The sequence below is a fragment of the Acanthochromis polyacanthus genome, chromosome 8 (genome assembly GCF_021347895.1).
Source record: "Acanthochromis polyacanthus isolate Apoly-LR-REF ecotype Palm Island chromosome 8, KAUST_Apoly_ChrSc, whole genome shotgun sequence".
NCBI classification, from domain to species: domain Eukaryota; kingdom Metazoa; phylum Chordata; class Actinopteri; family Pomacentridae; genus Acanthochromis; species Acanthochromis polyacanthus.
The window spans coordinates 22,910,282-22,925,487 of NC_067120.1; the positions used below are offsets into that span (position 1 = coordinate 22,910,282).

At 38.0% G+C, this 15,206-nt stretch overlaps 1 protein-coding gene across 4 annotated transcripts in view; it reads right to left on the bottom strand.

Annotated features, from left to right (window-relative positions):
- cep290 (centrosomal protein 290) overlaps positions 1–15,206 on the bottom strand; it is a 52,684-nt gene that overhangs the window by 32,222 nt on the left and 5,256 nt on the right. For 3 of the 4 annotated variants that reach the window (XM_022209050.2, XM_051952634.1, XM_051952636.1), the window contains exons 8-18: positions 14,141–14,323; positions 13,795–13,884; positions 12,465–12,587; positions 9,283–9,406; positions 6,459–6,631; positions 5,942–6,104; positions 5,751–5,851; positions 5,567–5,633; positions 4,299–4,420; positions 2,953–3,028; positions 2,619–2,752 (exon numbers count right to left, since the gene is read on the bottom strand). In XM_022209050.2, the coding sequence (XP_022064742.2) occupies positions 2,619–2,752; positions 2,953–3,028; positions 4,299–4,420; positions 5,567–5,633; positions 5,751–5,851; positions 5,942–6,104; positions 6,459–6,631; positions 9,283–9,406; positions 12,465–12,587; positions 13,795–13,884; positions 14,141–14,323 (1,356 nt within the window). The remainder of the gene's footprint in view (positions 1–2,618; positions 2,753–2,952; positions 3,029–4,298; positions 4,421–5,566; positions 5,634–5,750; positions 5,852–5,941; positions 6,105–6,458; positions 6,632–9,282; positions 9,407–12,464; positions 12,588–13,794; positions 13,885–14,140; positions 14,324–15,206) is intronic. The other variant, XM_051952635.1, reaches the window with a different exon arrangement.

Consider the following 15,206-nt stretch of genomic DNA (forward strand, 5'->3'; position numbering starts at 1 on the left):
CAGCTGACAGGCAAGATTACTTGAAAACTAATGTTAGTAAGTACCAGAAATTGCTGATAACTTTGCAGAAATTTGCCAAAACTCATCAGATGTTTGATGATGAATTTAAGTCTGAACTGCCAAAAATCTTGAGCAGTTGCTGAAACACCCAAACTAAGGCATACAAAGATATACAACTTATTTAGTTTATTTGTTCCTCTGACACAAAGCATGGCAAGACTTGGCATGTGTACTTTGCCATTACTGCTTTCACAGTCAAACTAAATAATGACTTAAACTGCTTTTAAACTAATAAAAACAATTAAACATGCTTATAAATACTGATGTCTAAGTAAACAGCAGACAATATATTGTGGTAAAATCCCAAGTACCGGTAAGTGTATTCCATTAAAAATTAGACTTACATTTGATATTTGTGAGAAAGTTTCTCCGTAGCCATAAAGGCCTACAACATCTGAGGGTACTTCAAAAAGTTCTCAGTTTCACACAGTAACAAGGGGAATCATGACTCTCATTTGGGGTTTAACTGTTTCTATCAAGCCTTATATCACTGCCCACAAAAACACTGATGTTGAAGCAAACAACGATAAAACGAGAGGAAAGCTTCAAGCTGTCTGTTGTTGCTCCAGGACAAATGCGTCCCTTGACACAGCATCAGCCAAATGTGGCTTTGAACTGTTGCCCCATGAACCTCACTCTCCCAATCTGCATCATCTGACTTCTATCTGTTCCCCAAAGTAAAATACCATGTGAGTGTTTGCCATTTTCAGAGCGGTGATGAAGTCACACAGAATCTGAAGGCTCAGGATGTCACCTTCTTCCATGAAGGAATACCCAAGCTTGAATATTGGTGGACCAAGTGAGAAAACGTTGAAAGATAACAATTGCGCTACTGTGATATTTTCTGGTGAGGCAGGGAACTTTTTGGAAGACGCTCACATTTATTTTTTATTTCATTTTTTTAATTTAATCTTTATTTAACCAGGTCGGTCCCGTTGAGATACACTGACCTCTTTTCCAAGGGAAGCCAAAACAATAGCCAGAGGAACATTAAAATTGCAACAGTTAAAAACAAACAACACTAACTCATCCCATCCATTCTCTATACACCGCTTTATCCTCACTAGGGTCGCGGGGGGTGCTGGAGTCTATCCCAGCTGACTCGGGCGAAGGCAGGGGACACCCTGGACAGGTCGCCAGTCTGTCACAGGGCTACATATACAGACAAACAATCACACTCACATTCACACCTACGGGTAATTTAGAGTAATCAATTAACCTCAGCATATTTTTGGACTGTGGGAGGAAGCCGGAGTACCCGGAGAAAACCCACATATGCACAGGGAGAACATGCAAACTCCATGCAGAAAGATCCCAGGCCCAGCCCGGGATTTGAACCGGGGATCTTCTTGCTGCAAGGTGAAAGTGTTAACCACTATCCACTGTGCGGCCCCAACACTAACTCATTCAACAAAATAAATAAAATACATGCTAGGATAAAACACAGGATTAAGAATTTACATTAAAACAACAAGTGTGAGATTTAGCTGCTGCACGGTTTTTAAAATTTGCAATAGTGATAAGATCCTTCAGTGTCTTCTGCAGAGAGTTCCAGGCAGCAGGTGCAGAGTACTTAAAACAGTGTTTCCCTAATTCAGAATGCACCTTTGGCACATTTAACAAGTATAAATCATTGGAACGTAAATAGTAATTGCTGTGGGTTCTGGAAATGTAGTCACATAAATAACGTGGAAGTAGACCTAGAATTGCTTTGTAGATAAAAGTGTACCAGTGGATGAGACGGCGCATCGTCAAAGAGGGCCATTGAACTTCAGCATATTAGGTGCAATGGTGAGTGAAGGCTCTACAACCCGTGATGAACCTTAAGGCATCATGATACACAGAGTCCAGAGACAGTTCGCTGAGGCATTCATATATTAAAGGTCGTCGTAATCAAGCACAGGGAGAAAAGAGGCAGAAACCAACTTTTTCCTGGCAGCAAAAGAAAAACAATTTCTGTGATGAAAGAAGAATCCCAGTTTTAAGCCTAATGTTTTTTTCAGGTTTTCTATGTGGGGTGTAAAAGAGAGCTGATCATCGATTAAAATACCAAGATACTTGTAACAGTGCACGAGTTCAATCTCGCAACCTTGTAAAGATATAATGCTGGGAGGGGGCTCAGATACTTTCCTGCCATTAGTTAAAATGTTCAATTTAGTTTTGGCAGCATTTAAAACAAGTTTTAACTCAATGAGCTGACATTCCACAAGGTTAAAAGCAGTCTGTAATTTGTCAAGGGCCTCAGCAAGGGTAGAGCCACAGCAGTATATCACTGTGTTATTTACACGATTACTAGCCAGACTAGCCAGCAGGTCAGTATCCACCTCACTGCATTAACAACAGTGTGTGAATATCTTCTGTGGGACATCCTTTTTTATTCTGTGTTGTTTTGTTTGTCTAACACTAATCTATTTCAGGAATCATGGCCCTCTGTTTAAGCTCTATTCTGTGTCCAATACTAATATTAAAATCAACAAACAAACAAAGAAACAATCCACTGTATTTAATACTTAGTCTACCTTTAAAACGAATCACATTATTGCATGAGAGGAACTTACATCAGCCAGCCTTTCCAGACTAGGAATAGCAATAGCATTGTCACATGAAGTGGTTTCTTGGTTCATCCTCATAGCTTGAAGGACATCTTTCAGCGTAGCTTCCAAATCTCTTTTCACCCTCGACAGTTCTTCCACTATGAATGAACACACAGGGAGAAATGATAACCCTGAAGCAGTGGCCTTTGAGGTATTAAACGCTCCCGAAAAGTTGAATTTACTGAAAAAAACACCATAATAATTATCCTCTATGTATATACTGTTTATAAAATCAGTTACCAGACAAACACAATTCGTACCTTTAACAGACCCTGCTAAATTGCCCATGTGAACTTACATTTGATTTGGAACTGGGCCTTGTGAAGTTCCAGCTCTCTCTCCTTTTTGCTCAGTTCTTTTTCAAGATACTCATTCTGCAATGCAAAATTAATGTCATTTAAAAGGTTACAATGAAAATGGAAAAGCCCTAAAAACTCATCTCCATGAATCGAAGTGACATATCAAAGGTTATTTTTCCATTAAAATCCTTTCATAAAAAGAATGAGATGCAACTCTATGCTTCTTATAAAATTTAGAGCATACCAGTTCGCATACCAGACCCTGCTTGTAAAACTGCTCTCACACAATGGCAACTTGTTTTACTGGAACAATTCAGCGTTATATGTTCAACTGAGCAGCTGATTCTCAAGTATAACGATATAGAAAGCTCCACCCTGCAAACTGACAGGATTGGTTCCTTCAGCTTGTCACATATGAAACCCTATCAGTTTAAATCAGTGCGTTTGAGACTCTCGTCATTACACTGTTGTTTCCTGGTGGACATGCTTAGTCCCAGTATTGACTGCATGTTTCACTCATGATGCATGTTCTAGCATAACAAAACTGCCATATGGAAATGCCAACAAGGTTTCACTAGAGGGAATCTTGAAAACCTTTTTGTAACAGATGTAAATGTACTGCATGAACTACACCGCCACCAAACTATGTACAGCTCTTTAGCACTTTGCGAAACACTGTTTAATGAGAGCTGAAATATTCACTTATTCATCACCTTCCATTACAGTCTATCTTCATTTTTAACGACTTTGTTTAACTTTTAAATCATTGTGTTTTTCATGGTATTTGCTTTCTTTGTTTGGTGCATCAGTAATGCAACCAAGTATGTTTGAAAGAGGGGCATTCACTTCCATGATGAAAATTGGATAGAATGTCCCAGTTAAAATAATCAAAGCATGTTGTTGATTTTCACTACTGTTCAGAAAAAAGTTTAGGGTCACCCAGACAATTGCATGTTTTCCATGAAAATTCACACTTTTATTCATGTGCTAACATAACTGCACAAGGGTTTTCTAATCATCAATGAGCCTTTCAACACCATTAGCTAACACAATGTAGCATTAGAACACAGGAGTGATGGTTGCTGGAAATGGGCCTCTGTAACCCTATGGAGATATTCCATTAAATATCAGTCGTTTCCAGCTAGTCATTTACCACATTAAGAATGTCTAATATATCTGATTCATTTAATGGTGTATTCATTGAAAAAAATGATTTTCTTTCAAAAATAAGGACATTTCTAAGTGACCCCAAACTTTGTGTATAACTACAAAACCGGTGTGCTGTGTGGATACCACAGCTGCAAAAATTGAAGTTAAAATCTAAGAAGTGATGTCAAAGGCTTACCTTGCGTTTGATCTCTTCATCTGTGTAAGTGCCACTCTGTTTGAGTGGCTGCTGTGCTGCTCTGCTGGGCCTGACATCCTCCTCGAGCAGCAAGCGTAACTCTGGGACCCCTGCAGGCACAGCTGATTAAATGCACAATGTTAATAAGAAATCCTGTCAGGTTTACTTCTTTCAACAAGCCATGCAGACTGATTTGATTTGGACAAATTAGCTAGAAGTCGCCCTATCCCTCCCAGCAAAGACAAACTCAGATCATGATCAAGTCGCAAAGTTGCTGCCTTTAACTATTCACCATCACTCATCAGCACAGTGAATGCAAGTTGTCCCTTTCAAGAATGCAACATTCCAATATTCTGACAGCAATTAAAATTGTCTGCCTCATGTCAGAATAAGCACCTGGCTTCACTTTTCTGTAAAAGTCATCACATAATATTAAAAACATCTACTTGGTAATTTCAGTAACATTTCCATATCTGAGCTGAATATTTTTTGGATCAAAATAAAAACAAAAATTCCATACCGTCATTTTCAACTCACAGAATGAGGCAGAACTATATTCATTTCCCAGAAACCTTTTGTGCAAGGTATTGCTCAGATAACATGAGAATAAACCAAGAGCTTATATGAGCGTATAAGAAGAAGAATCTAACAGCAGTGCCTAAATGAATACCAGTAAGTTCAATACCATTTGTAAAAATGAAACTAGAATAGAAACATGAGAATCAGTACCAATTTCCATATGTATCAAGTCACTTTAATAAACTACTGTACACTGTATGAAGGGAAAATTTTGAGAGGCTGAGAAGTTTTTTGTCAGTTCAGATCAGTCATTAAAAATTATCTACCCCTTACAGCACAACTGGGAATACTAAAAACACCCTTTGACAAAAAGAATCTGACTATCAAGCTTTTTTTTTTTTTCAATTCCAGGAAAGAAATGAATATCCAGGAAAATTGTGCAAAATATTGCAGCTTTTTTTCATAAATTTCCAACCATATCCCTAAAGCGGTGAGGAAAAAAGTCACATTTGTCTGAATGACACAAAGCTGTACAAAGCTGGTAAGGTTAAGTATTTGAAATGTTACTATTAAATGCTTCAGCCCAAACAAAGAGCCACTTCACACCCAAAAAAGACAGACAAGTGACATCTGAGATATCACTGCATCCAAATGCTTCATACATCAATACATTTTAATTGACATAGACCTCTGATTTTAAAAAATACAGTTAAAACAATGACGGCTACTATTTATCATCATGATTTTACCTCTTTCCTTTACCATCTGACGAATATGTTTCTTTAGCTCCAATCTCTCTTCTTCAAGTCGTTCAATCTAAAAAAAAAAAAAAACAAACAAAAACAAATCAACAAAGAAAGTAAGAGGGGCTCATAAACTGTAGTGGTTGTAAAGTAAAAGCAGCTGTTCTAACATTTGTGATTCTACTTTTACCTCTTTGGTGAGGACTTGGTTTTCTGCTTTGTATTGGCGCTGCCTGAGCTCTCTGCCACGCCTGAACTCTGTCAGATCCACTTCCTGCTTTGGTTCCAGACCTTGAGGGTCAATAAACAAAAGTAATACAGAAAAGTAAAATTGAGTGCCACCACTGTCTGAATAGATAATTTCTTTTTATTAAGTTTGACCTAGTTTTTCTCGGAAATCCTCATTTTCATCCATGAGATCATTGATTCTCATCTCAAGCTGGTTGATGTCTTTGGTCATGGCCTCTGCCTCTCGATCTCTAACTCTGATCTGATTTTTACATTCTTTGATATCCACAATGGCTGCTTCCAGGCCATAAACACCCTGCAATGTGAAAAACAGAGTTTTTGTTACTTTTCCATGAAAAATCATGTCTTGTTTCACTTCTTTATTTCCTTGTTATTAAACCTTTCTTCTTTATTTTAAAAGGGAAATCAGGATGCAATTAGACATAGTGAAAGACAAACACTGTGCTTGTGGACTCAAAAAAGCCGGTTGATAACACCACAGTCACAGTAATTTTTGTGTCTCTATTTCAGATGAGGATGGGCAGAAAAACAAAATCACAAGTCTCACTTCTGGGAAATTAAATCTAAATTCATTCGATTTGGATGAAAACATATCTTTGATGAAAGAGTTATAAACAAATGGGGAAAGAGACAGTATTTGCAGACTTACAGACTCATACTGGCTCAAGCGGTTTGAAGCCTCAATAAGTGCTTTGTCTTTTTCCTCAGCATGAGCTTCTGCTAATTTTACAATCTGCTCTGCTTCCATTGCTCTGGTCTCCGCAGCTTCCAGCTTTGACTTCAGCTCCTCCATCTTCTTCTGCTGTATGGTCGACGGAAGGCCTTGAAGGAAAAAAACAAAATTATGTACACTACCATTAAAAAGTTTGGGGTCACTCAGAAATGGCCTTACTTTTGAAAGAAAAGCAGTTTTTCCAATGAAGATAACATTAAATGAATCAGATATACAGCCTAGACATTGTTAATATGGTAAATGACCATTCTAGCTGGAAACGGCTGATTTTTAATGGAATATTTATGGTACAGAGAAACATTTCACGTAATCATCACTCCTGTGTTTTAATGGTATACTGTCCTAGCTAATCGTGTTGAAAGGCTAACTGATGATTAGAAAATCCTTGTGCAAAAGCACGTGAACAAAAGCGTGAATTTTCATGGAAAACGTGAAATTGTCTGGGGGACCCCAAACTTTTGAATGGTAGTGTATTTAACTGCAAACAAAAGTAACCATCAGGTGCTAGCACAATATTCAAGTGTGTTTGCTAGATCTTCTTGGTCATATCATAACAAGCCTAAATACGCTTACAGAAATGCTTATCTCTACCTCATCTGTGTTTTTCAGCCACAGAATTTGTTGAAGGCTGCCACAATTACTCACAGGCTGTATTTGAAAACTGTACCAAGATTGACCTATTGAATGACAAAAGACTTAATAGAGGTTGATTTGAGATCATGCCACTGTTAACCTAATATCTAAAGCTAAGCTTGTACTTTTACCAAAACCCTTGCAATGGTAAGCAGCCTTTATAAATGTTTTTTTTTGCCAACTTCAGGGTAGTAGAACATTAACATAATATTATTAGGACAAAGCATCATCTTATAAAGGTGATATATTTGCAAACAAATCATACCCATTCTGCAGTCCCAGGGCCACATTAGCACTCATCTGGAGTCGTAACTTCGCAAACCAAACAACTTAAGTCAAACATTATTGGTCCTGTTCGCTGAGTTTTGGTCTGTATCAGGTCCTGAAAATACACTTGCTTGTCCAAAAAAACAGTCGCCACTTGGTTTTAACTAAGCAAACAGGTAAGAGCCTTCCATTGGATAATTACTGCAGAGATGAATGTGTTTCAGCGGGCAACAACTTATTTAACCCTAGCTGATGTAGTGAGTAGCTTCTCATTTCTGAAACAAACGTATTGGAAGACATATCCTGTGGTCATGGAAATTATGTTCATCTGCCTCAGAAAGGTCAAATCATTGGCCTGCATCAAGCAAAGAAAACAACTAAGGAGATTGCTGAAACTACTAAAAATCGGGATAAGAACCATCCAGAGTGGTGAACTCTGCAAGGAAGAAATGTGGTCAGAACAAACTCTTGGATGATCATGATCGGAGAGCACTTCAATGTTTGGTGAAATCCTGTCATGAGAAATCAACAGTAGAATTCACGGCTATGCTTAATAGTGAAAACAAGAGCATTTCCACATGCACAATGTGAAGGTGACTCCAGAGATTGGGACTAAACAGCTGTGTAGCTCTAAGAAAACTACTGATCAGTGAGGCCAATCAGAAAAAAAGGCTTCAATTTGCTAGGCAGCATGAAAATTGACTCTGGAGCAATGAAAGAAGGTCATGTGGTCTGATGAGTCCAGATTTACCCTGTTCCAAAGCAATGGGTGCATCAGAGTAAGAAATTATGTACTTATCATGCCGAGTGCCTACAAGCTGATGGGGGTTATGGTTGTGAGCCGGGGTTGCTGCAGTGGGTCAGGTCTAGGTTCAGCAATGTTATGTTCCCAAAGAATGAGGTCAGCTGACTACCTGAATATACTGAACGCCCAGGTCTTTCCATCAATGAAGTTATTCTTCCTTGATGACACGGGCGTATTCCAAGATGATAACGCCTGAATTCATCGGGCTCACATTACGAACAAGAAAAGCACCGAGAGAGCACAGTACTCCGCCAAGTCTGCTCAGTCGCATCCTTTCCGATAGACAAGTCTCGATAAGTCTACAGTGGTGGCGTTGTAGTAGGATTGCGATCATGTGATCATCAGCAGGCAGCTGACGTAGTGTTCACTTGCTGTCAGAGTTACAGTGACGCTGTGACGCTATCTTGTAGTGATACAGAAATCTTTAACAAATCCGTGGATCCAGACTATAAGCTGCATGACTGCCAAAATCTAATCAGGTAGTACTTGTTTCATGCCAATTAGATCAATGGGGCTGAACCAAACATTTAGGTCAGTCCAGGTCCTTTGACATAATAGTAATTTTAAAACGCACATTTCTGCAACTCCAAATGCCTCTTAAAAATACTGGACCAGAAAAAGTCCTCATATTTATTTTCCTGTGCTTCACAAATTACTACACATAACCTGCTCATCAGTGCCTGTAATTTCTGTCCCATTCTAGAAAGGTGGCAGTAAGTAATTTAAACAGTTACTAGCTTAATTTATTATCGTTTAATTCTAAAATGTACAAAATCAAAATTTCCAAGAGCCCAAAATGATATCCCAAAATTTCTTATTTTGTCAGACTGACAGTTAAAAATCCAAAGATATTCAGTTTACAAGAAACAGAGAAAAGCAGAACATTTTCCCTTTCGATAAAGTTTAAAAAAAAAAAAAGAGAATGTTTTGAAATTGCTCTTATTTTGGACAAAATAATCTATGTCTTCAAAAAAAAAATCTTTGGTATAAAGAGGTTCTGTTATATATTGAAATATTAGACTTGGAGCAACCCACCTCTCTCTTTGGTTGTGGAGGTCTTCAGCTCCTCAATAAGCAGGGTGTGTTTCTCCATTTCCCCCGTATACTGCTCCACCTGCTCACTCAGCATCTTGATCTGATTATCCCTCTCTTGGACGGCCTTCAGGACATTTATCAGCAATTCAACATGAGAAGGATTTATGTGTAATACACTCATCACCAATTTCATCATTCAAGGAATTTATGAAGTGAAAAGGAAGAGAGGTACAGGATAAGAGACACATGACAGATGAAACTTACACCGCAGAGCTCATATATAACCTGGCCCAGGGCAGCAATAGAGATGGAAGGGAGGACAGGTTGATAAGGCAAAGATAGGAAGCAAAAAGAGGAAAAAGTAAAACATAAACAGATGGATGAAGAGGAGAGACATGAAACCCCTGCTCCAAAGGATATAAATAAAGGCATGTACACACACGTAAAAAATACAATAAAATAAATATATACTACCAGGCAAAAGTTTGGACTCGCCACTAATTTTTCTGTGATTGGTTCATATTACCTAAATTATGAGCGCAATTTAGCCATGTGAACTCATACTGAATTTCCCTTCGGGGATGAATAAAGTGATTCTATTCTATTCTATGTTTCATTTTTAATCACAGTAGAACTATAGATAAGAACACTGAAAACAAAATTGAAGCATCTAGCATATATTACTGTTAATAAACTGTCTAAATCTGTGACTCATCAAAATAGCCTCCTTTAGCTTTGATAACTGCTTGACAAATTCGAGGCATTCTTGCAATCAGTGACATGAGATAATCACTTGAAATTTCCTCCCATGCTTCTGCTAACATCTCATAAAGGTTTGCAGCACTTGTGGGTTGCTTGTTCTTGACGTTTCTGTCCAGTTCATCCCATGCAAGTTCGATGGGGTTAAAGTCAGGGGATTGAGCCGGCCAAGTCATAATCCTTAGCTTCCCCTCCTCTTCTTTCTTGGCCAAATACCTCTGACACAGTTTGGAGGTGTGCTTTGGATCGTTGTCTTGTTGTAGTGTGAATGGCTGTCCCACTAAACGCAGCCCAGAGATCCATGCTGATTTAGAATTCCTGTGACTTTGTGCAGATCACCAGTCGGACCCCCTGCAAAACAGCCCCAGACCATCACGGTACCTCCACCATGCTTTACTGTGGGAAGTCTGTGCAGGTTCTCATTCATCCAGGTCATGGTTATCCAAAGTTGTTTAAATCAATCCACTGGACTTTAAGAAAGTTCCTTGACGACGGTGAAACGTCTTCAAGGAACTTTCTTAAAGTCCAGTGGATTGATTTAAACAACTCTGGATTTACTGTGGGAACGACACATGCAGGAGTCGAGCGTTCTCCAACCCTACATCAAACATACTTGCGCCGTTTTGATCCAAACATTTCAAACTTTGACTCATCTGTAAACAAAACTGTTTTCCATCCTTCTCCAGCCCAATTTCTGTGTTTTTTAGCCCACTGAAGTCTCTTCTTTATGTTCTGCTTTCTTAGGAGTGGTTTCCTGGCAGCTACCCTGCCTTTCAGACCAGATTCCCGCAGTCTACGCTGCACAGTATCCACTGACACATTATTGCTCCTGGTTGAGTTTAGCTGAGCTCTTATTTCTGGGTCTGTCTTTTGTCTATTTCAAAGACTGGTGACCCTGATGAACTTATCTTCAGCTTTAGACGTGACTCTGCTTCTACCAGAACGAAATCTGTCTTCATGTGAACCTGTTTCTCTTCATATCTCTTTAATGCTTTTGCAACTCCACTTTGTGGAGACTTGAACTTTCTGAGCAATTTGTAGAATAGTCTTCTTTTTTCAAAACCTGAATTTCAATCCTTTTTTCTTTGCTTAACTGAGGTTTTCCGGCCATTTTTGTGCTACTTCAGATTTAGATAATTTTCAAATCAGCTAAAGAAATTCTTCTTTCCAGAAATTGTCAGTCTTTAATATCAACTCAAAAAGGTAACGCAAAATATTTGTGAACAGAGTAAAGAACTGTGAATCCAGGTGTGAAACGCATTCTATTGGGACAGCATACTTATTACAGGGGACATGCAACTCTTTGTAAAGATATTTTAAGTGTTTTAACCAAACAAAAGATAATAATGAAAGGTAATGTTGCTACCTAAACCTTTTATTAATGCTTTCATCAATAAATGCTTAGAAATATCCCTACTTGAGTGCCATACTTCATTAAATTTTGTTCATAGCATACTCATGAATGTTCTTGCAATAATTAGAAATAACAAACTGCTAAAGTTAGCTCTTAATTGGGCTGTTTTGACAAAAATATGGGAAAATTAAGGGCGAGTCCAAACTTTTGCCTGGTAGTGTATATACATAACTTTTTTTTTGAGTGGCAAAACATTTATATGAGTTTAATTTCTTGAGCATTCCTTCTAATGCAAATCCTGTGGCTGTTTTCCTGGTAAATCAATACATAACTACTTACTGTAATGATTTCACAACTTAAGTCCAATAATACATTTACTAGCAAACACTCTATGGTTCAAAAGTTGGGGTCACTCAGAAATATCCTTATTTTTGAACAAAAAGCATTTTTTTTCAGTGAAGATAACATTAAATGAATCAGAAATACAATCTAGACATTATTAATGTGGTAAATGACTATTCTAGCTTGAAATGGCTGATTTTTAATGGAATATCTACAAAGAGGTACAGAGGAACATTTCCAGCAACCATCACTCCTGTGTTCTAATGCTACATTGTGTTAGCTAATGGTGTTGAAAGGCTGATTGATGATTAGAAAACCCTTGTGCAATTATGTTAGCACATGAGTAAAAGTGTGAGTTTTCATGGAAAACATGAAATTGTCTGGGTGACCCCAAACTTTTGAAAGGTAGTGTAAATCTTTTTTTTTAGCATATTTTCTTTGATGTAGATGGAATAAATATCTATTCTATGATAATGTGAAACTAAATGGTAGCATCACCGAGCACAACAGTTACTTGCACTAATAACAAGTTGTGTGGCGCAAGGTGTCCCAAAATCTGACAACAACATTTACCACATAAGGTGAACCTTTGCTGTAAATGTGTCTTTCACATGTAGAGCTTGACAGAGACAAGCACCTGCATGACAACATAACATCCTACATTCAGGGCAAAACAAGGAATGCAATAATATATGATGAATACTTTCTTTCCCATTTTAGAACAGACCTGCTGTAAGGCAATAATGTTGCTCTTGTCCAAGTCCAGCTGGGCTGAACGCAGCTTTTCCCTCAGGTCACGTATCATCTGCTGGTATACCAAAATTTCATCATCCTTCCCAGAGAGCACTCTCTATGTGTGAGAAAAGATGCTATTAGAACTCGTGCTATTAGAACAGTTCAAAAACGAGAACAGCAAAGGAGCACCATGATGTATGCTAGGCCTGCAACTAACAACTTTTTTCATTTCTGATTCATTTGTTGATTATTTTCCCTATTAGTGAGTTAGTTGTTTGGTCTAAAAAAAAACATCGGCAAATGATGAAAAATGCTAATTAGTGTTTCCTAAAGCTTCAAAAATAAATGTGTTATTCTGTCCACAGCCCTAAGAGCTGACTGTCATAGAGAAGGAATATATATTATTGTATTATATGTATGTGTGTGTATATACAGGGTGTCCCAAAAAAATGTATACACACTTTAAATATTTGTAAACTAGGCGTTTATTATAATTCGTTTAATTTTCAACATGTAAAACAATTTACAAACATCATTCTATTGTTTTGTCACCGCCTGTTCTCAAACTGATGTCCGTTCTGGTCCAGACACTGCCGACAACATGAAGTGATGGAATAGCACACATCATGAAACAATTCCCTTGGTATTTGCGTGCATTCACGTTCAGTGGTTTCTCTCAATTCAGTGACTGTTGCAGGTCTCATTGCGTAGACTTTGTCTTTTAGGTATCCCCATAAAAGAAGCATTAAAGTTTTTTAATGCTGTCAGATGTCTGGCCTTGCAAAGAACACAAGTGCACAGATATAGAAGAAGGCTGAAAGCAGGGACTTAATTCTTCCCAAATTTCCTCCATTTAATGCAGTGCTGTATTTTGGCTAGTTGGTAAATTGACCACTTAATTTGATTTTAAACATCAATGAAAATATAAAAGACTTCACATTCATACCACTGTGAACAAAACTGTACAGAAGTTGCAGCAGCCTCAAAGGAAGTCTTTGTTAATCAGTGACACTTCATACAGCGAATTTTAAACATGATGTATTTGGCCACCCCAGAGCAGGGACTTTTGCTGACACCAGGAGCTAAAATAAGACTGTAGTTCCTGTGACTAAATGGCAGATAAAAGTTTGTGTGTTTACAAAAAAAGGCTTGTGTTACTAGATGAGCTTCTAGAGTCAAAATTAGCTAAAATACGTGTATGAAAAGCTATGCAGGTTACTTTTGACATTTGTTTTGTGCAGTTATTTTAGGTTTGTCGGTTTTTAAAGAAAAAACAAACAAAAAAAACCCATCTGTTTTAGAGGCATTTGATTTACACCCACCTTCCACTCCTCCACTTTGGCATTGACTGCTGCCATAATAGGGTCATTCTCCTCAGTCATGCTATGAATCTTGTCTGTTAACTCTCTGACCTGCACAAAAAACAGACATACAGAGGTGTGATTCAGTACCTTTCACAACAAACATAAAATACATCGAGTCATAAAGATTCCACATCACAGCCTTTTATGACGATATTCCAGTTCACATATGCGATAACACTGGAGGGAGATGATAAACGGAGGCACTCAATCTCAGCGTGATAATAGATTTTACCAACCACCTAGAGGTCTGGGATGGAAACAGAACAAAGAAAAACATGAGCACTTCAGTGAGAAGGTTCTTTACTTGAAGCTTTGCATGATCCCTCTCCTTCCTGAGCTGGTCCATAATGGAGTCAGTCTGCTGCACAACAATCTTCATCTTGTTGTACTCATCTGTCATCTTTTCCATCTCCTTCACAGACTCCTCCAGACTTTTCTGCATCTGCTCATTCTGTGTCTTCAAGTGGAGGTTTTCCTCTTCTGCTTGCTAAAGAACACACAAAAAATATATAATAAACCTGATGCTTACACGCAATCCCTTGATATGCTTCAAATAAGCAATCTAAAGAGCAGGTAGTTACACAGACAAAAGTCAGAATGACAAGAAAGGCATTCAGAGAGCATAGTACTCCACCAAAGCGGCTCAGTTGTATCATTTCTGACGGATAAGTTCTAATAAGTCCGCAGTGGTGGATTTGCAGTAAGATCGCAATCATGTGATCGTCCGCCGGCAGCTGATGTAGCTTTCACTTGTAGTCATAGTTTTAGTAACATTATACCGCTATCTTGCAATCCCGCCATCTACAGAAATCCTTAACAAATCCATGGATCCAGACTAAAAGCCGTATCACTGCAAAATCCAACCACTTGGTCCTTGTGTCACTTCTGACCTTCCCTGAAAATTGCATCCAAATCTGTTATTCTGTTTTTAAGTAATGTTGTACACAGAAAGACAGACAAATAGACAAACACATGGCGATCATCACATAACTCCGCCTCGTTCTTTGGTGGAGTAATAAGCCAATAAAAGATGCAAGTTTTTGAAAGTATATAGATTTTAGGATTTCCCTTCACCAAAGGCTCTAAGTAGTTTGATATTTGTCAAAGTCTTAAGTGGGAATATTGGCAAAAAATAAATTTAAAAAAAGCCTGTTGCCTCATTTACTAGATGAGGGGTCAGCAAAGAGCCATTTCGACCTGTTTCCCACAGAAAAGAAAACACCAGGAGCCACAAAATCATTTTAGCATTTAAAATGAAGACAACACTGCATATATCACTGTTTTTACCTCTATGCCCTTGTTGTCGTGATTAATTAAAGCCTCTAATTAGATAGATTCATTTTTTAAATTGTGTCCTACCACTAATATTT